Source organism: Convolutriloba macropyga, chromosome 13 (genome assembly GCF_964194025.1).
Source record: "Convolutriloba macropyga chromosome 13, txConMacr16.3, whole genome shotgun sequence".
Lineage (NCBI taxonomy): Eukaryota > Metazoa > Xenacoelomorpha > Acoela > Convolutidae > Convolutriloba > Convolutriloba macropyga.
In genome coordinates, this window is record NC_134480.1 from 44,243,250 (window position 1) to 44,266,027 (window position 22,778).

Below are 22,778 nucleotides of genomic sequence, written 5' to 3' on the forward strand. Positions count from 1 at the left end.
ACCGTTCCATCGTTACAGAAAACCAGACAGTGCTCAATTATCAAACCTTAAAGGAGATTCCCTGGCCCCTGAGGATGGAAAAACTAAAAAACATGACAAAAATTTTCCAAGAAACTTGAAGAAACTTGCAAAAGTTAATATCATTTTGCGTGTTTTGGTTTGTAGTACAAAAACATATAGCTCACAAAATGGTGATAACAAGTAATTTTGTCTCATAAAAGACCTTCATTATCTTTCAAAAACATCAGATTAATCAAACAAAAAACTCCAAAAATCACCAAAAAATTATTAAAAATTGAACCATTTTGAGCTCAAAAACTCCTAAAAATTACATTTTATTCTTTAATAAAGGTCATCCCAGCAGCTGCAACACTGTAAGCACTTGATTAACTACTAAAGCCTACTTTGAATTTCTAGTGAAACTTATTGCCTGCTGGGTTTTACCTGTTTATCCCATTTTGAAAGATCAAAGTCTTTGAAAAATTGAAAACATCTTAAAAGAACACAGCGCACCAATACAATCCAAAACCAAGAGAAAGCCAACAATAGCCCGAGCTATCGCTTTGGGGCTATTAATAACTAACACATACTCGGGTCAACTGGGGACACAATACGACATGATGGAAAACCATGTCTTGTCGTTTCAGTATCTTACAAAAGGATGCATCGCCTAACAGGATTTTTTACCGAATCCTACCAGATTGTCGTACAAGATCCCTAAAAGACAAGTTTTCGTTCTACAAGGTTGCCGCAGGATAAACGTCCACTTTTCATGCAAGTAAAGACCTGTAGGAACTTTCAGATGATCCACATGTGACAAAAGCGGTAAAAAAAAGTTTTTCAATAGTTTAAGACTTGAAAACCGAAAACCTACAAATTTTGTGACAAATACTTTAATACCCATTATTAATCAAAACGATTGGATAAATCTGTTTTATGTCTTCGTCGCTATCGAGTTTCTTATAAAAACAGCTATATAGAAACTATAAATTCGGCTATTTGTTCACAACAATGCAATAAGAGGTTATGAAAATCTCTACTGATCTATTTCAAGATCTTGGAAGCTGCATTTTCCGGTATTATATTGAAACTCAATCGTATCGACTTTATACTCAAGAAAGAATTTGACTTTGTCATTTGAGAAACCAATTTTCAGTTTTAAAAAAAATGCATAAAAAACGCGCAACCAGTTCTCTAATTTTAGAGCAAGAGAGACTTTCATCTTATAAGATATTACAGGATAACTATCATTCACAAGTCTTTTTTGATGTCTTATAAGATTATCAACTTTTGCAGGAATCTGGTAAGATCTTACAAGATAGTCATCGCTTCTCGCCCCGCGTAACTTACAGCTAGTTTTTTAACCACATGATTACAACTTTATTAATTTCAAAAAAGAATATCCTAGTCTTGAATCTTTTCAGCTTTTCAGCAGCGTCCTTTCAACATTTTCAACGTATTTTTATTTTATAATTTTTAATTTGCCCTGAAACCGTCTGCACCAAATATGTTCTATGTTGCTTAATGAGAAGTTCTTCTTCATAGTAATTATATTGAGCTCAATGACTTCGCACAGTCTAAAATTATCCTATTTAGTCTGAAATATTACCCATGCCACAAAGTTAAGTCTCAGCAGCACTGTGTCCTATTTTATTCTTACAACTGACAATTACTACAGTAGTCTGCACTCTCTTTATACTTAAGCAAGCTTGTACGTTAATGCCACAAATCAAATTTAGCGTAGCGGTTACGACTTGTGACTACGCGAATCATAAAGACTCCCGAGGAAGCGCAGAAGACCAAAGCAAAGTTTAAAGCAAACCTTAGGCGGGAGTGAAGCTGAACAATTTTTTTCCTGTAACAAAATTAACTTTCGAAAAATCCTGACTAGCCAGTGCTAATTTAGATATCTCACAGTTCTGACCATCCAAAACACAAATGTCTGTAGACTGATTTAGCTATGTCACCAATCCCGGGTGTTTTGTCACCAATCACCAACAAGAGTTTATACGATAGTTTCTTGCATTAATGCAAGTTTCAAAAAAGTAGTTGCACCAAATTACACATTGATAGAAAACATTTGCATCTTTGTTTAATTTGAAAGCAATTTTCAATAAATATTTCCCAGTACTACTATTTTTAGATTTCGTTTCCTTCCCCAGCTTAGAAGGCATATAGCGCAACCATATAAAAACACAACAAATGTAATTTGTTGGCTTCAAAACACTGGCGCAAACAGAATAGATCCAAAATTCCTTAATCAGCAGAGCTGAACCCTCAATTGTTGTGTTACGGAAGTACGTTCATTGAAAAATTGTTCATTTTTGTAGACGGATGAAGTAATGATTGTATATGAAAAAACGTATGTCATTGAAATCAATTGTTTTACATATTTTCTGCGTTCCGGAGTCCTATTAACAGATGGAAAATTTAATTCGATAGAAAAACGCCTGGTTGATTCATAATGTATGATATATTACTATTATATTACTAAAAATTTGACTTTATGGTAGTGAATAAAATAGGTTTTCTGCACAAAAGCAGTTTTACTCGTTTTTATGAAGGATATTCATCAACCCAAAATCCCACACTAAGATTGCAATGGTGATAATGATTGACAAAAACGACAATAGATGTTAATCTGAGATTTTTCCATAACCATTTTCATTAAAAGCGTGCAAAAATTGAGAGCTGAAACAGGCGGTTTTGATTAGAATGCATGTATTTATTTTGAGTGAAAATGTGACTATGCACACAACCTATTTATAATCTATTCATAACTATTTATGTTATAATATACTAAAATATGTTTCACCTAGAAAATGTATACCCGGTTCTATGTGTCATAACAACACAGTGCTGAATCATTCTATCTCAATTATGGTGTTTAGACTGCCCCGATCTCTGATCATGGCATAATATACACTGTTCATCATGATATTTTTATCGTTTTCTCTGCCGAAATTCTGAACATGCTATTTTTCTCTGGCGATACTCTGAACATGCTGTTATTTTACAATTCAGATTTTCTGCACATCATGAAATTTTAGGCTGAATTTACAATGCGCAGATAGAGTAGAAATTTAGGCTGAACTTACAATGGGCAGAATGAGTCGTTTACCAAAACTCGGATTCAAAGCCATTCTTTTTTTTTGCTAGTACTTATATTACCACGCGAAAAATTCTAGACTGGTTCTGAACTTAATATGTAAAACAATAGTCTGATAAAACTATATTAGATACCATATTAGATAAAACCATTTTTTGGGTTTAAAACATTAGAAGGTACAAATTCATGTTTTCGAGTTTAAGTGTTTTTTTCACGTGAATGCTTTGGTAAAGATCGCAGTTAGGCATCTACTTCGACGTCGCCAAGGGGTTTGCCATCAACACCAGTTCTGCAACGTCTGCGAGCGGGACCAGCCGGAGGTCCACATCTGTTCGATCCGCCACAGAGATAAACGAAGGAGGGCGGATGAGGGAGGTAGATTGACAGTATCAAATCTGACAGTGAGTGATCCGAAATAGGCCTTCATCACCTGGAACAAATTCCATTCTATACGGGCGAGTGCACTGGCATTTCGGTGCAGTGAGCTGGGTTTGGGGGGAGCAAACTGGGGTTGGGGGCAACGCACGGGGTTTTGGGGTACAGAGGGGGGAATGGTCAAGAGCTATGGGTTACGGGTGTAACAAGGTAGCAATGGCGGTGTGGGGGGAGCGATGAAGTGAGGTGAGGAACATGAAGTGGGGGCAATCTAGAAAAATCACTCCACATGGATGGAGAACAGACAAAGTCAGAACGATCCAAGTCAGTTTGTAAGTAAAGTGCAGTTTTAACACAATATTTACTAATAGCACCAATAAATACGACCAAAAATGGCCGTACTTATTCAAATTCTTCTTTGCTCTATTGTAACCCTCTATTCTTTAAAACAAACGAGTCATTAAATGTATTTGGGTATGACACAACGAGCATAATTTCTTCATCAGTCTAGCAAGAATTTTTTAAGAAAGTTAATTTTTGATTATATAAGTACCAATCGTTCGTACTTACTCAACAATTTTAAAAATTGGTATATGAATAACTTTTATAATACATTAATTCACATGTTAGAAACTATGCAATGAAGCTACCAATTGAACGAACAATTGAGTTCTGTCTAATTCAGCAAAATTTTTTGTCGTTTTAAGTATATGGTTTTCATACTTACAGATGTTTCTTTTGTAATGTTTTGCACAACCAATTAATTGCATATTACAATTTTTTGTAATTATGTCACATTTATTGCATTTTTGAAGGAAAATTTTACTGAAAACTTGTTAAATCCATTTTGAACGCAAATTTGATAGTAAGTTTTGATTAGTCATACGTTCTTATCTTCTATCGGTGTGGTCAAATGGACATTGATAGGCGTCAATTTTGAGCCTTTGTAGCATCTTTATCTCACCTCGGCGATTGAAAGAAATGGACGATAATTAGCATTTAATGTCAATATAATTAAAAGTTCATCAGGTCTTAACTCGACAATACATTATACACCCTCCTGACCAGAACCATAATCGGAAGATCGGGATTCAATTACGTTTACGTGTTTTATCTTCGAGATCCAGTACCAAAGATCAAAGAACGATTTCAGTGGAGGGTTGCCGGACGGAGTTGACTTTACCTCGAGTGGGCGGGCAACCTTCTCGGTAGCAAAATTTGTTTTTTAAAATTTGATTTTAGAGAGATTTGAAGGTCACAAAAATTCAATTACATACCAAGGTTTCAATTACCACGGAGAATGAAACCTGACTGCTTCATCATGGAATGAAACGTGAATGTGGCGGTTGTTTAGCAACAAGATTGCTGGAAAAAAATCGATTGGCTCTTTCCGGCCGAGACCAACCTCCGCATATGGTCCTCGACCCAAAAGAGGTATGGGCCAGACGAAATGGTCCCCTCTTCCTCCCCCAATTTTCCCGTTTTGGTTGAAATTACCTGGGTTGGCCAAACTTACTTACCAAAAAACTGGCCATATATGGTCCCCTCCTAACCGTAGAACGATCCATATATGGTCAACCAGGGCCATAAAAAGATACCTTTATGTTTATGCTATCAGTGCTAGAGTACCATTATTGATCCGTTTTGTGGTAAGCAAGTTTCCATTAAAAATGTTGACTAATTTTTCAGCTATGCCTTATTACAGATTTAAATGGTTTTTTTACTGCTATTACGGACCACTAGCAGGCCTGCAATTGCAACTCTCTTACAAAGGCTGCTTAGATGAAAAATCAATCATGAACAACTCGTACAAAATACGAATTACAAAAAGTGACACAAAAGTAGCAAAAACAGACGTGGTTGAAAATTGAAAAAAAGAACCAAAGGAACGGAAAAATGAAAGCATTGGCAAAGCATAAAAACAAAGAGATCGAATGTAAAAAAAAGAAACTGATTGTCAAAATGAAAGTAGAGAGAAGGGGGAAAGACAAGTATGTTACTGCGGGGGAAAAGTAACAAAAATATCGAAAATTTGACAGAAAGACCGAGAAAGTAATCTCAAATAGATAAAAGGAAGAGGAACACAATAAAATTTTATTCGATTGCTGATGGAAGGGGAAAAGCTCGATTGAAAAGGAACACATTTAAAGAAATTAAAGAGAGAACCTAACAAAAAGGAAAATAGATATAAAACGGCAAGAACAGGAAGGACAATGAAGAATAACACGATAGTGAAGATAAAAAATAATGGATAGTGAAGAAAAGTGTCAAAAAAGAAAAAAAAAACGCAGATAACGAAAAGAAAAAGAATTTGAGGTATCAAGGAAACAGAAATAGAAAGCACGCAACAGGAAAGAGATGAAAGAAGCAAATCAAGTACGAGAGAATGAAAACGAAAATGATAAACTTAGGGTCAACGAAGAGCTAACAAATATAATGAAAGCATTACTTAGTATTAGAGAGATTGAGAAACAAAAATAGTCTCAGATGCGAAAAGAATGAAAAAAAAAACGAAGAGGAACGATAAAAGAGTGAAAAAGAAAATAGTTAGAACGAAGAAAAAATGAAAGATACAAATGAGGCACTCAGGAAAGCAAAAGAAATTGACAAACTGATTGTGATAAAAGAGCAAAAAGAGTTAATAAAAAGCATACAAGTAAAGTTTTTGAGAATCCAAAACCAACGTTCTGTGCAAACGCAGAGTACAGACACCGATTTAAGCAAACAAGAGGATAAAGAGAACAAAATGAAGAGTCAAGCAAGAAATGGGGGAGGAAATCTAGCACGGTGAAAAACAGAGAAATGTAAGGAGAAAAAACAGAGAAAATTCTATGACAATATTGATAGAACGAAGAAAAAAATGCAAAATTCGTTGATTAGGAGAAAAATTTACCTAGATAAAACGGAAATACGACCAAAAATGGCCGTACTTATTCAAATTCTTCTTTGCTCTATTGTAACCCTCTATTCTTTAAAACAAACGAGTCATTAAATGTATTTGGGTATGACACAACGAGCATAATTTCTTCATCAGTCTAGCAAGAATTTTTTAAGAAAGTTAATTTTTGATTATATAAGTACCAATCGTTCGTACTTACTCAACAATTTTAAAAATTGGTATATGAATAACTTTTATAATACATTAATTCACATGTTAGAAACTATGCAATGAAGCTACCAATTGAACGAACAATTGAGTTCTGTCTAATTCAGCAAAATTTTTTGTCGTTTTAAGTATATGGTTTTCATACTTACAGATGTTTCTTTTGTAATGTTTTGCACAACCAATTAATTGCATATTACAATTTTTTGTAATTATGTCACATTTATTGCATTTTTGAAGGAAAATTTTACTGAAAACTTGTTAAATCCATTTTGAACGCAAATTTGATAGTAAGTTTTGATTAGTCATACGTTCTTATCTTCTATCGGTGTGGTCAAATGGACATTGATAGGCGTCAATTTTGAGCCTTTGTAGCATCTTTATCTCACCTCGGCGATTGAAAGAAATGGACGATAATTAGCATTTAATGTCAATATAATTAAAAGTTCATCAGGTCTTAACTCGACAATACATTATACACCCTCCTGACCAGAACCATAATCGGAAGATCGGGATTCAATTACGTTTACGTGTTTTATCTTCGAGATCCAGTACCAAAGATCAAAGAACGATTTCAGTGGAGGGTTGCCGGACGGAGTTGACTTTACCTCGAGTGGGCGGGCAACCTTCTCGGTAGCAAAATTTGTTTTTTAAAATTTGATTTTAGAGAGATTTGAAGGTCACAAAAATTCAATTACATACCAAGGTTTCAATTACCACGGAGAATGAAACCTGACTGCTTCATCATGGAATGAAACGTGAATGTGGCGGTTGTTTAGCAACAAGATTGCTGGAAAAAAATCGATTGGCTCTTTCCGGCCGAGACCAACCTCCGCATATGGTCCTCGACCCAAAAGAGGTATGGGCCAGACGAAATGGTCCCCTCTTCCTCCCCCAATTTTCCCGTTTTGGTTGAAATTACCTGGGTTGGCCAAACTTACTTACCAAAAAACTGGCCATATATGGTCCCCTCCTAACCGTAGAACGATCCATATATGGTCAACCAGGGCCATAAAAAGATACCTTTATGTTTATGCTATCAGTGCTAGAGTACCATTATTGATCCGTTTTGTGGTAAGCAAGTTTCCATTAAAAATGTTGACTAATTTTTCAGCTATGCCTTATTACAGATTTAAATGGTTTTTTTACTGCTATTACGGACCACTAGCAGGCCTGCAATTGCAACTCTCTTACAAAGGCTGCTTAGATGAAAAATCAATCATGAACAACTCGTACAAAATACGAATTACAAAAAGTGACACAAAAGTAGCAAAAACAGACGTGGTTGAAAATTGAAAAAAAGAACCAAAGGAACGGAAAAATGAAAGCATTGGCAAAGCATAAAAACAAAGAGATCGAATGTAAAAAAAAGAAACTGATTGTCAAAATGAAAGTAGAGAGAAGGGGGAAAGACAAGTATGTTACTGCGGGGGAAAAGTAACAAAAATATCGAAAATTTGACAGAAAGACCGAGAAAGTAATCTCAAATAGATAAAAGGAAGAGGAACACAATAAAATTTTATTCGATTGCTGATGGAAGGGGAAAAGCTCGATTGAAAAGGAACACATTTAAAGAAATTAAAGAGAGAACCTAACAAAAAGGAAAATAGATATAAAACGGCAAGAACAGGAAGGACAATGAAGAATAACACGATAGTGAAGATAAAAAATAATGGATAGTGAAGAAAAGTGTCAAAAAAGAAAAAAAAAACGCAGATAACGAAAAGAAAAAGAATTTGAGGTATCAAGGAAACAGAAATAGAAAGCACGCAACAGGAAAGAGATGAAAGAAGCAAATCAAGTACGAGAGAATGAAAACGAAAATGATAAACTTAGGGTCAACGAAGAGCTAACAAATATAATGAAAGCATTACTTAGTATTAGAGAGATTGAGAAACAAAAATAGTCTCAGATGCGAAAAGAATGAAAAAAAAAACGAAGAGGAACGATAAAAGAGTGAAAAAGAAAATAGTTAGAACGAAGAAAAAATGAAAGATACAAATGAGGCACTCAGGAAAGCAAAAGAAATTGACAAACTGATTGTGATAAAAGAGCAAAAAGAGTTAATAAAAAGCATACAAGTAAAGTTTTTGAGAATCCAAAACCAACGTTCTGTGCAAACGCAGAGTACAGACACCGATTTAAGCAAACAAGAGGATAAAGAGAACAAAATGAAGAGTCAAGCAAGAAATGGGGGAGGAAATCTAGCACGGTGAAAAACAGAGAAATGTAAGGAGAAAAAACAGAGAAAATTCTATGACAATATTGATAGAACGAAGAAAAAAATGCAAAATTCGTTGATTAGGAGAAAAATTTACCTAGATAAAACGGAAATTATAGGACGAAAGATAAAGCCAGTAAGGAAAAAATAAGATAAATTTTAGACAACATGAAAAAGCACACAACAGGAAAGAGATGAAAGAAGCAAACCAAGTACAAATGAATTAAAACGAAAATGACAAAACATAGGGTCAACGAAGAGCTAAAAAATATAATGAAAGCAATACTTAGCATTAGAGAGATTGAGAAACAAAAATATTCTCAGTTGCGAAAAGAATGAAAAAAAACGAAGAGGAACGAAAAAAGATTGAAAAAAGGAAATAGTTAGAACGAAGAATAATGAAAGATACAATTGAGGCACTCAAGAAAGCAAAAGAAATTGACAAACTGATTGTGAGAAAAGAGGAAAAAGAGTTAATAAAAAGCATACAAGTAAAGTTTTTGAGAATCCAAAATCAACGTTCTATGCGAAAGCAGAGTACAGACACCGATTTAAGCAAACAAGCGGATAAAAAGAACAAAATGAAGAGTCAAGCAAGACATGGGGGAGGAAATCTAGCACGGTGAAAAACAGAGAAATGTAAGGAGAAAAAACAGAGAAAATTCTATGACAATAGTGATAGAACGAAGAAAAAATGGTAAAATTTGTTGAATAGGAGAAAAATTTAACTAGATAAAACGGAAATTATAGGACGAAAGATAAAGACAGTAAGTAAAAAATGAGATGAATTTCAGACAAAATGAAAAAGAAAAACATTCAAGAAAGAGGAGGAAAATTAAAAATGAGAAAAAATGAAGGCTGAGTGAATAAAAGATCAACTGAGAAAATGAAGTGTACTTAAAAGTTGAAGAGTAATACGAGAAAATCAAAAGGAGAACGGAAAAAGAGGTTGAAAATAAGTAAAAATAAAAAGAAAGTATACAAAAAAGCAAGAACTCCTTGTTGATTCATTAACGCTATTAGAACGGAATGATGATATTTTACTGTAGCGATTTTAAGATAGAGGTAATAATTTTTTAAATTTCTGGTTGTCAAGACAAGTCTCAGAACTTTTATCTTGCTGAAGCAATATCATTCTTCAGTTGATATATATCGCTATGGAAATACAATAGTATTTCAACCCTCGTATTTCAACCCTTGTATTTCAACCTAGTATTTCAACCTTAGTATTTTACCATCTGAGAAAATGAAGTGTCAGTAAAAGTTGAAGAGTAATACGAGAAAATCAAAAGGAGAACGGAAAAAGAGGTTGAAAAAAGTAAAAATAAAAAGAAAGTAATCAAAAAAGCAAGAAATTCTTGTTGATTCATTAACGCTATTAGAACGGAATGATGATATTTTACTGTAGCGATTTTACGATAGAGGTAATAATTTTTAAAACTCCTGGTTGTCAAGACAAGTCTCAGAACTTTTATCTTGCTGAAGCAATATCATTCTTCAGTTGATATATTTCGCTATGGGAATACAATAGTATTTCAACCCTCAAAGCCTTGTTGTCCAAGTACTGATTTTCACCTGCTACAATTGAGTCACACTGACTATAATTTTAAGGGTTGAAAATAAGATCTATATTGTTTGTTTTCGATTGCTTATTGACATTTACATTTCCACTTCTTCCGTTTGTGCTTTTTTACAACCATTCAAATTTAAATATGTACAGTTATGGGACTAACTATAGTATGCCGCTTAAGTTGGAACAACCGAACGCTCACAAAACGGCTAACCCCATGCAATTGAGCTTGCCAATGAGTTATTTGAGAGTCTTTTTGAAATGTTCGATAAATTCTACTTTATGGGATACGCTATATACAGTATGTCCCGTTAAATCGAAATAATCAAATTTTTCCAAAAACACTGTCCACACTACTCATTTGCATGCTCAATTGAACTTTTAAGCGTATATTTTTTAGCTTCAAATTTTCAAAAATTTTTGTACAGACTTTATATAGTCGATTCCAAAAGAGTACAATAAGTTTATAAGTTTCATGAACAATACATATACTATCTTAAGTGCGTTTCTCAACGATCACGTACTTTTGAGTTTTAATTTTAGCACAGCCAATTAATTCCAAAACACAACTTTTCGTCATTACTCATTGCCTTTATTTTGCAAAAAGTTAATGAAATCTTGTTTAATACAATTTGATCGCGATAAAATTTGATGGGTCAATTTTGATTAAGCATTCTTTCTCATTATCGATCGGGGTGGTCGTATTGACATTGATAGCTAGCAAACTTGAGCTTTTGTAGCATCCAATTTTATCTGGTCTTGGCGGTCGAATTAATGGATAATAATCAACATTTACTGTGAATATAATTAAAACTTTACCGGATCTTAACTCAATTACGCTAACCTTTGATCTTGGATCTCAGTTGCAAAGATCGAAGAGCGGAATAAAGTAAAACAAATAGATAATTCTCATTCTATTCAGAAACTTTCCCTCGACTGCGCGGGCAACTTTCTCGGTACCAATTTTTGCATCTTTGCTTCATTTTTTTTTAAAAAAAATTGAAGCTTATGTAAATTCAATTAGATGCATGCCAAATGGGGGTTACCGCTGATAATAAAACGTGAATGTGGTGACTGGGAAGTATTTTTGAAGCTTTGAATCAGCTTGCAAGATTCTTGTAGATTTTAAATTCACTCATCACCAGGGCAGCAACTCATACTGCTGCAGAAAAAACTGATGTGCAATTTTCAGGATATCACAAATGGTCCGCTTCATCGCAAGTAAGTTGAAAAAAATGTTAAACAATTTTTCAGACATGCCAAGTTTTGGTCGTAAACGGTATTTCTATTACTTGGACCAGATATGGACCAAAAAATCGTTCGTAAATTAACCCTTATTGTCCGTTATATATCAACTATGGAACCATATACGGTCCATTTTGTGGTTATTATGGAACAGTAAAAAGGTGCAATATAAAGTTTTATGGAATCTTTAAGCTATCATCAAGGTGTATAAGTCTTGAGGAAGCTTTTTATGCTAGCCTCTTATGGCGTGATAGCCAAGAGGTAAGATGTGTGATTCACACGCCAATGATTGAGAGATCAAGCCCTGCCTCCATGAAGCTGTCTGTGTAAGGATGAGCTCCTACTTAACCATAGCCTCAGGTTGACCATAGCCTGACCAATGTTGGCTGCAATGATTGTACCACGTGAAAATTTCAGACGCAAAAAATGGGCCATAATCACCCAGAAAAGAGCAATGCTGATCATAAAAAGAACAGTCTGAAATGTGGGTAACAATAAGAACAAGGACAGCTGAGAACAGGCCACTGCAGGCCTAATGCTGTCCCCAGGGATTCTGGAATTTTTGTCCTGTAAGATCTGATAAGATGCTGATCAAAAATTTTTTTGTCTATGATCTTATCTGGTCCTACACGACAAAAATTCTGCCCTACGTGAACTTTAATCGCGTAAGAGCTGATAAGATACTTATCGGATCGTATAAAATATAATTCAATTTTGCTGAATTGTAAACTTATAAGATCTGATAAGTATCTTATCAGATCTTACACAATAAAAGTTCACCTTGGGCAGAAATATTATCGGGTAAGATCTGACAAGACATGATTTATTGATTGCAATATAACAGTATAATGATGTCAAGTTCCTATAAAAAAAAATCTGTCATCTAAGCAACTATGACACAAAATTGTTGTTGATTTTGTTTTGGTGGCATTTTCATTATGAGTCTTGACTATGTACTACGTCTAAACTTAGCAGTCCAAGATAGTTTTGGACTTTAAAGTATATTTTCAGCCTAGTTTGATAATCACCGCTTAAGAGCAAGCCGTGACACTCGAACAACCTTTATCACAATATCATATAAGTCTCAAAAACAGTGCAATTTACTTTTCTCTTTTGTTGCTCTGACACTCAAGTGTTGCAAGCGGTGGCTTCTTGGCTACTGCCTGAAAGCAACTCTGAACTGTCTACAATATGAAGAACATGCCATACTTCAAGAATTTTTATCGTATAAGACCTGATAAAAATCGTTTCAGAAAGACGAGTCATAGCTTTCCGAAGGTTTATCTTACAAGATCTTATAAGTTTCTTATAAGATCTTGCACGATAAACATTTTAAGGCTTTCATCTATATTCAAGCATCATTGTTTTGACCTATTTTTTTGAAATTTGACAAGCCAATCAATTTCTGAATTATTCCTCACTTTCAATTTAGAATAAAGGAGAATGAAATTAATATCAACTGAGATCTTCGATCGCTGCCTCGCTACATCCGTAAAATTTTCCTTCTTTAGAACAAAGGATTTGCGTGTAGCAAGCCAATAAATCCTCTTCTTTGTCCATAAACTTGGACAGAAGGATTTTTCGGTAAAAAAAGCAAATGTGAATTAATTACGGTTTTTTCTTGCTAATTTTGATTTAATGATTGATTCCCAATAGCATTCATCAATTGAATTTGTTTATTTACAAGTTTACAGGTAACTAACATTTTTTTCTGAAAAATTTCTCAACTCTGTGTCTGCTTTAGATGTTCGTTTTTTTCAGAAATATTCCTCCATTAAGCGACTTTTTTTGCGTCTTTTTACAGGTTTACATGTGTCTATTAATTTTTGATTCAATACTTTGTTGTGTATATTTGTATATATTGCAGATTTACAGCTGTGTTTTAATTTTTTCGGATCTACTCTGATTAACCCCCAGTGTTTCATTGCACACCAGTTATATGTTAAATTATATGTTGCTATATAGCAGGTTATCCTGTAAAAAACAGCACGTGCACCTGAGGTTTAAATTATATAAGCCCACTAAGCTGGGGCGGTGAAAACAAAAAGATCAAATTTTTGCTAAAAATTCTCTCCATTTTTCTCTCTCTAAATAAATCTCTTCAACAATAAATTCGGAAGCCGCTATGTACAGATGATTACAGATATTTACAAGAACGATCAAAATTCAAAACGTCTTGCCGTTATATTTCGTCTTGCCGTTAATTCTACTTTTAAATCACTTTGAAATCTTTAAATAACTTTCAATTAATAAAGCTTCAAATAACTTTGCATGCTCAATTGATAAGGCTTTAAATCATGTTTGCATGCCCAAAAGCGCGCGTTTAATTAGGCTAAATCGCAGATTAGAGGTAATTTTAATGCAAAAAATAAATACCTAAAATGAGCGGAAAAGTGCTACAAGACTTCTCACCTATTTTACATTTGAAGGTATCTCACTTTAGCAAAAATGGCGTAACCCCTTTTGCGGAAAATAAGAAACAACGCTTGTCTCCTAATTTCCTTCATTTTATGTAGCTATATTTCGCGCGAATTTTACTAAGGCCGAAATTTTGGGGTATACCTCTGCGTCGTAGTGGGTTTGGTTAGAGCTAAAATCGATTATAACATTTGGGTTGAAATGAAGTCGATCGTGAAATTTAGGTCGAGGTAAAGCTGAGCAAGCCCGTAGCTGAAGCCATGGTTAAAAGTTATATAACTATTAGTTGTACGTTTTCAATAACAAGTATAAAAAATTGGTACCGTCAAGATTATGTTAAAAAACAGAACATAACTATGTCTTCCGAATCAAATGAAGTTAACGAAGAGAACTCGCGTCAATGGCTGACTGATTTATGGCTGCAAGTGACCAACCCAGAAGAGGAAAGGGTGTATTATGACGTCACTGCTTACAAATACGAAGAGGTCACTTCTAATCTCATTTGGAGAGCACCCGAATTGTGCATGAAGGGAATTTTGAACTACGAGCAAAAGTCAGGTACGGTCAATTTTATTACACAAGTTTTTATTTCTTTCTAAGTAGTACTTTTGTGATAAATTAGGAGTCAAAAATTTTTTCGTCAATTTTTAAACAAAAGCAGAACGAACAAATTGTGCGTTCAAAATTCCAAATTAAACTTTGGATTGAATCTACGTCAGAAACTAATTCAGAGAAGTTCAGAAATACTGTCCGTGAAGCACTGACGGCTAGTCAGGATTTGTCATGAACGGACAGTTTCCGCCCGATTCTGACAAGACCCAGCTTTTTTGACGTTTATCTTGAATTATCTAGTATAATGTGTAATGTAATATAATGTGCACAACGACTGCAGGGTTTCGATGCTTTTCCGATCCCGCCCGGATCACAAAAGTCACCCCACAACATTATAAAGAATATGCTTCATCGGGGTGTCAGAATTTTGAACCCTAAACGCCCAACGAAACACTGACTCAGAAATCCTTTTAAACCAATCATATATCAGTCTGTAATACCACTGTTAGGAACCCAGTCTCTTTCATTAGCCGGTCTTCTTGAACTAGAAGTACATTAACCCGGCGAACCACACAAAATGAGTCCAAAGACAAGCACTCGGGTAGAGGTTTTTCCGCAAAACTAACAGGGAGAAGATTGAAAAAAGTATAAAAGTGTTACCGACTTCAACCTTGAAAGGGAGCCTTTTTACGCTGTTTGTAGGAATTGGCTCGATATTACTCCCTAATCCTAATTTCAACAACCAAAAGATCATAAAAATTTATCAAGCAACTTTTTTCTAGCAGAAATTGGTAGTTCACGGCAAAAATGGTCCAAAGCGTCAGATGCCTCAAAAATCTTGAATGATGCGAGTTATAATAACAGCAGTAGTCCGTCAAATTGTCAAAAGTAGTTTCGTGGCACAACATGAAAACATCAAGTTCTTCTGAAGAAGTCTGGGAAAAGTATAGATGAAAAAACTGGTACTGTAGGTATTTGATAACAGGAAAAAAATAGAGTGACAGAAATGAACAAGAGATGCCCCTTTTATTCTTTATTGATATACCAGTTTTGTACATCAAGAGCAGTAACAATACAGATTGAAAAAATAATCTTCTTGATGAAAAAATAAACTTTTAGTTTATTCTCCCGTACCTAACTCCAAGTGCGTTTCATTACAGGGCCAGTATACGTGCAATTTCCCGTCATTACTGAATCACAGACTGATTCATTTTGCTTTTTTGGCTTGTCAGACTTGCGTTCAGTCTGATTTCACGATGGTCAGACTTGGGCCAAGAGCAAAAAAAATTCCGTGCGGGCGCGAACCCTCGATCTCGCACTCTGCAGAAGATTGTTCTTCTTTCTGCGTCACCATGACTTTTGAAAATTTGCTTTTTGGGCGGTTAATGTACGCTCGTTTTCAAGCGAGAAATCGAGCAAAATATATTATATGGGAGACTTGCATTTACAATCGCCAGTAGTGATTTACACTTGGAGTTCGGTACGGGATTGGTTGTCAAAAACCATAGCGGTCAGTTTAATATTAAAACAACATGGTGTCAGTATTCGACTTAGATCATTGCTTGTTCTGGTGTCCAATAAAAAGTCTGCGCTGGAAAAACTCGGTTTCAATTTCCTAAGTTCTTCAGTTTCTAAGTTTTAAGTTTAAAATTCGCTTCTTTCGTGCTCATTGCAATATTGAACTACAGTACACGTTGGTAGCTCATAGCTCAAGATTAGCAAAAATAAAGATAGATATTTTTGCGGGAGTGGATTAGCGGCAATTAGCGGATGTCATGAACAGGTTGCCGTTCAAAAAAATCTTGCTCCAAAGTTAAACACATTTAGAGTTTGAAACAACCATGCCGTTTGAAACAAGAGGATTCCGTTTCCCTATTTGTGATTATTTGAAGTTTTTCATTGGTATACGCAAAATTCTCTTAATCCATTCCTTTAAATTTAGTCTTGTATAATAAAACTTACTAAAAGCTTTTGTTTATGAAGCATACACACAGAAAATTTTTCCGTAACCTCATTTGATTTCTAATATTTAATCTGACGAATAATTTATCAAAAAATCAAAAAGTGCTGAAGTTCGGAAAATTTTATGAAAATGTGACAGTACATTTTGTGTGAAACTTCTTTGAAAAACAGAATATTTAATGTCAAACACATTTAAGAAATTATTGCCATTAGTTGAAAACTATAGCATAGCAGTGTTCACATACCTTAGAATAGAAATTCCCAACCATATCGATTTTTGATAGATCAATTGATTCATAAACAGTTTTGTTATTTTCAATGACAGCTTATGTTGAAATTTGAGTGTATGTGCAAGAAATTAGTGTTTTTGACGACAGACAAGTACAAAAGTTTTATACACCGCAGACGACTTTCAATGATTATCTTGCGAGACCTTTTCATAATATTCGTTCTTCAAAATCTTGCAAGATATTCATTAGTTTTGCATTCTTTTTGAAAATATGCAAACGCTTGGGACAAATGCACCATCGAGACCAGCATGAGAGTACTTTGCTTCTGAATTTATTTTTGAGAAATGAGAAAGAATGTAAGCAGATAAATAATGGTAACAATTAATAATTTTAAAAAACAAAGTAGTTTCCAATTTTTAATTGAAGTGTAATTGTGGAGATCACTCCAGCTTAATGGAACAAGGAATCAAAAGGTTTTGAGATTCTCGCTATTTGTGTTGGTACCCAGAATGAGATGCGCGACCCAAGCCAGCTATGGTCAGACTATCCAAACCAAAATCGGCTCCGATCAGCCGATCCAGACCAAAATTGGCTTCGATTAGGCAAACTTGAGTCGCGCACTGGGGGTACCAGACTGACTTCAGTCGCGCACTGGGGCCCCAGACCGACTTGAGTCGCGCACTGGGGTGCCGGACCCATTTCGGTTGCGCACTGGGGGTGGAAAACTGTCTTCGGTCGCGCATTGGCTGCACCCTGACTGACACTTTTACTGTTGAAACAGCAGTAATCATTGACATATATTTTTTCAGAAATGTAGACGACATTTTATGTATATGGTTTTTGAGTTTTTCAGTCAAAAATGTTAGTTTAAACCAAAACAAAGTCTTCAGCTCAACAACAATTATCAAAGCTCAATCTGTGACGTGGTATTTTATATTCATCAAGTAAAATTGGGAAGTGCTTTTCAAAGAACAGTCCCACGGGGTTTTATTATATCTTCGTTTTTCGGGTAGCCTTGCCGTTTGTTCGGCCGGACCTCTTGGTTCTGGTCAGACTATCCAGACTCTGGAAAAGTTTCTGGCCAGACAGTACAGACTTTGGAAAGAGCTATGTTCATACTATCCAGACCATACCACAAACTTATCCAGACCCTAGACCACGCTCTGATCAGACTACCCCTACTCTGGGCGGGGCTCTGATGAGACTGTTCAGACCTTAGGTAGTGCCGTGATCAGACTGTGCATACTATGGACGGGTTCCTGATCAGAATATCCACACACTAGACAGTGTTGCCAGACTCTGTGGAGTGGTCGCGCTATAATCCCCATGCGTGACACAACTCGGTCTCATCAGGGCTGGCTTGGGTCGCGCACCTCATCCTGGGTAGTGCTCAACGGAACAACAACTTTTGTATAGCTGCCTGAAATTAAAGACATTCAATAATAAAACAAGTTTAGCAGAACAGTTTTGTTTCAAATTTTCTCCTAAAAAGCACGAAACTACATCTCGGACAGTTTTTTAGCAAGATGAGATATGCCTGTAACAACCAACGAGAGCATAGCTTAACCGAAACGAAATTGCAAGAACCTTGCAAGATAACCATTCATCTAGCAAGATCTTTCAAGATAGGCTTCGTCTCGCAAGATCTTGCAAGAAAACCTTTTTTTTTAAAGAATCTTGCGCGATAAACCACTGGTCTCGTCGACTCAGGTGAGAATGTTGGCCCTGATCGCCTAACTTCTTGATGACAGAACTGGATCAACACAATGATATCAGACTTTTTTTTGTTTTCAACAGTTTTAATTTGAATCCAGGTGTCAGAATACCTCGCGATGGGCTCGCAATTGACATTGGAGCCGGGACTGGTCTGAGTGGACAAGCCCTGAGAGAAATCGTAGGGTTCACTGGACGGATAGACGCTTTGGAGCCCAGCACCAACATGTTTGCGATTGCAGAGCCGAAGGGAATTTACACAAAATATTTCAATGAGTTATTGCTCGAAGATAAGGTATGGAAATATCTTAAAGTTGTATTCCTGCTCACCACGTTGAAGATCCGCGCTGAAATTAGCTTATGCCCAGACCAATTTGACAATCAAAAAGCTTGAGCCTAAGGTATTCAAAATTAAACCCTGGGCAGGAGCTCGACTTATGAAAAGGGCGTTCTTGACCGTTATTAGGTATGAAAAGACAGTGCTCGACAGATATTGCGTATGAAAAGATTTTGGTTCGAGTTGAAATATTGTCTCTGAATTTGGCTGGACCTAAAATGATCGTCCTTGACAGTGACCAAAACTGTCCTCGACAGGGCTTTAGATGCGATCCCAGACGACGCTTGGAAAAATTTAGGAAATGGACCCGAGTCAACAAGATATTTTTGGAAAGACTTTGGCTCGACTTGTGAAAAGAATTAGTCTTGACTTTAATAGTATCATCGCCTATTTAAATAAAGTCAAAATTTATCCCTCAACTGGAATTTAAAAGTATTTTTGATGAAGTCGAGTTCCAGATTAGGGCAGTAGCGCAGAAAAACCTCCGAGTAACAGCTATATCGTCTGATCATAATGAATCTTAAACCAGATTAAATAAGCTATTAGCCGAAAAATCGTCTGGTAACAGGTAAATTTAATTATAAAAATACAAAAAAAATATAAATATAAAAAAAATTTCAGCACGCGATGTGGCGTTGAACGAATTAATCGCCAATAGAGGCAAAAGAAAACATTTTCTTGCCTCGACACAGAAGTATGAACAACAACGAAAGGTACATAATAACTAAAGGAAAAAAGCAGATGTTTCGTATCGTCTCTGAACGAACAGAAATGAACGACTATTCTTGCGTGAATGTAAGAGAAGTTGTCACCAACCAAATTCAACGAATTGTTTGAAAAAAAGTTGAAAGAAAAATTTGAGCAAAAATAAATATGCTCCGTTTAAGCTGACTACGTGCCGCTTCGGTATTATTGAATTTGACTAGATTTTAAGTTTCTTGTTGATTTTTGTGTTCGTCACAGGCTGATGTGTGCGTTCCTGATTATGCAATTAAAAATGCATAAAAGCGTTTGGTGTGTTTTTATTAAAGGCAAGGACGAGGCGGCTTCTCAAAGTCTATCATGAACCAGTAAAAATTGATCAATTTGAAAAATAGTTGAAAATATTTTGATTTTTAACGAGTAAACAATTTGTTTCACTATAGAAAAAAAACTTCATTGAAAAAACACAATGAGAGACAAATTTTCTCACGCAAAACAAGTAGCTTGTGGCAGTGCAAAAAAGCTATACTAATGGAGCAGGAAAAATATATTTTTGTTCAACGGCGTCCTTCAGTGGCCTTTACAAAACAAAAGATTAACTTTATAGTTTTTTTGGCGTGAGTGTTTGTCATAAATTGAAGGGAAATAATTGAGGTCTGCAAAACATGAATAAGAAAAAAAAAACAGACTTTTTTTCGCAGTTACAGATTTTTATTGGGCAAAGTTTCAAAAACGAGCTGAAAATCAAGACTGACTTGTGTCTGAGTTGGTTTGATCATGGCTGACTGGCTTAGTCGGCTTAATGATGACCATTCCAATTTTGGTATCTTTTGAAGCATTTCATTTTTTGAGATCTTGCAACTAATCGAGCTTGCAAACTAGTTATTCGGTAGTGTATAAACACGTGGACTTTTGAATAGGTTTTTCCAAGTTTTCTTACTAACAAAGGTGAATATGGAAAAATTAAAAATTCATTTTTTTGGCTGTTACTTACTCAATTTTCACATAAACAGACGTTCTCGAAACTTTATTGATTGTCAGTTTGATGAAGATGAATATTTGATAGCAATTTTATAGTGCTGCTCTTGTTGGCAAAGCCTAATGATTAAACTAAAATGCTAAAAACTGTTAGAAGCTTCAGATATCTGGTTTTAATTGGCATCGACTGCTGCCAATCAACTTCCCGTGTCACAGCTATTCAGCGCAAATTTATGTGAGACAAGCGGTGAATGCAGAAAAGTTTGTAAGATAACCGGTGAATGCTGTGAAATTACGTAAATCAGGCGATGTAAGCGGTGAAAAAAATTTGATCGCCTGGTAGCGGTGAAAAAACATAATTTCAAAGCTGAATATAGCGGTGAAATTACATATGTTCACCGCTAAGAAAACAGTGTTAAAATATGTGAGATCAGCAGTGAATGCGGTAAAATTATATAAAAATCACCGCTAAATGTAGTGGTAAAATAACGTAAACTTACCGCTTGTACGTTCGAACAATTTAGATTTATACCCAAGTTTTTGGTCATACGAAAATCCTGATGATCATAAAAGGACACCTTAATCATACGAGGTTGGGTCATCTCATGGTTGTCGTACAAAGTCTCAGCCCTAGACGAACTGGGACGGTTATCTGCTATGATCTTGCACGATTCTTGAAAATAATAGTTATCTGTTAAGAGACAGATTGCAACGGTCATCTGGTAACATTCGTACAAGAATATTAGACAAATGTACCAATTTGACTAGAGTCATATGAGATTTCCTGGAATCCCTTCTAAGAAACTTTGTACAAAAATCGTCCTAAGAAATGACCTGTAATTTGTAAGACATCATTTATAACCTTGCATGTTTACAAAGAAGGCAACCTGCGAAGTCCTCATGTTATTTTACAATATTCATAGAAAGATTCAATGGATAAATTTTAAATTTACCTATAAAATCTCATAATTTAGTTCTTTGATATGTGGATATTCGAATAAATACAGTAATATTAGTATGCAAGCTAGGCGTTGTTATAACTTAGAAACTCGTGTGTACTTTTGTTTAGGAAACGAGTGTGCCTGGCGACACGTATGACCTGGCCTTCTCAGTCGGTGTTTTCAGTGACAGATCTGCAAAGTGAGAGAAGATTCCATTAACTAATTACCATCACGTGATGTTAATTACCATACTAATTAACAACACGACCCAGGTTGGGATTCGAAACCAAAAGTCGATAGGCCACAATATCACGAACTCACCAGTTGTCGTGCGCGTAATTTTATTCGGTCTGGAAAAATGAATGAACGCACAAAAGGGATAGTACATAGTCAATATAGAAAATTATTTTTTGCTGAAAACAAGGGCTGAGGCGCTCTGATTCTCATTAATCACATTTTTTGTTTTTTTTTCAAATATGTTAAAAATTTATAAAATAACGGTATTTTATCTAAAATCATTGAAAACTTTCACCAGGAGCAGCTGTCTGGCAGATGTAGTCAGGATGGTGAAGCCGGGAGGACACGTGGGTGTTATCTGTGTTAAGAGACACTGGGATGGGGATTTAGAACTGGTCGCAAAAAGACTGGAAGAGGAAGGAAAAATAGATATCAAACATGTGGAAGTGTTCCACTCATACATGAAGGATGTTGAGTCCGTTTCGTTTGTACTGCAGAAGAAATAAATTATCTCAATTTTGGCACAGCTGAAGTAAATTTTGTATAATTTACCATTTCGATTTATTATTCTTTCTTAATGATTTAGACTTTTGAGTATCGTTTTATTGACAAACTTTTGTCAGAAGCCGGGTGTGAGAACCAAACTTGATTCAATGACATCGTTCCATACAGCTATTCGAGTTAGACATTAACCGACAAAATCGAACGCTTTATAACACTTTTTGTGGTCGTGTTTTTGCGTTTTGCAACTTTTTTCAAAACCATATAGTTATGATGAATTAACAGAGCTGTGTTTATGAGTTCCGCCACATATATCAAAAGTCAGGACCTACTACGACATTCGAATTCCAGCAGCTTTGAAAAAATCACAGAAATCGACAATCGAGTCAGAATTTTGGAAAGCATGAACAAAAACTGCTTTTAATAAAAATAAGCTTTTCTTATGCTTCCAAAACCCAATGCAGCCGGAAATCGAATGTCGTTCGTATATTGCTCACACAATTTTAACAGGAAACATTACTCCACAGCTGTCGGCGTGAAATATCAAGTTTTCTAGCATGATTTGCTAACAAAATTTACGTTTT

General features: G+C 35.3%; 1 protein-coding gene across 4 annotated transcripts; it reads left to right on the top strand.

The window, feature by feature from the left end:
* Positions 1-6,665: 6,665 nt before the first annotated feature.
* Positions 6,666-22,257, top strand: LOC142352296 (uncharacterized). Of its 4 annotated transcripts, none has more exons than XM_075404815.1 (6): positions 6,668-7,220; positions 11,050-11,334; positions 14,389-14,599; positions 18,600-18,793; positions 21,585-21,655; positions 21,992-22,257. In XM_075404815.1, exons 3-6 carry the CDS (start codon positions 14,398-14,400, stop codon positions 22,197-22,199), a joined length of 675 nt encoding a protein of 224 aa, XP_075260930.1. In that variant the 5' UTR covers positions 6,668-7,220; positions 11,050-11,334; positions 14,389-14,397; the 3' UTR covers positions 22,200-22,257. The 4 variants fall into 4 exon arrangements, with proteins under 4 accessions (XP_075260933.1, XP_075260930.1, XP_075260931.1 ...); XM_075404816.1 differs by having other exon boundaries at positions 11,119-11,334; XM_075404818.1 differs by lacking the exon at positions 11,050-11,334 and having other exon boundaries at positions 6,666-7,220.
* Positions 22,258-22,778: the final 521 nt, after the last annotated feature.

Excerpts from the sequence above, each read along its gene's own strand:
- LOC142352296 (XM_075404818.1), top strand. The coding sequence starts at position 14,398 with ATGTCTTCCGAATCAAATGAAGTTAACGAAGAGAACTCGCGTCAATGG. Across the intron at positions 14,600-18,599 it reads GAACTACGAGCAAAAGTCAG|GTGTCAGAATACCTCGCGAT; the intron begins GTACGGTCAATT and ends ATTTGAATCCAG. Across the intron at positions 21,656-21,991 it reads TTCAGTGACAGATCTGCAAA|GAGCAGCTGTCTGGCAGATG; the intron begins GTGAGAGAAGAT and ends AACTTTCACCAG.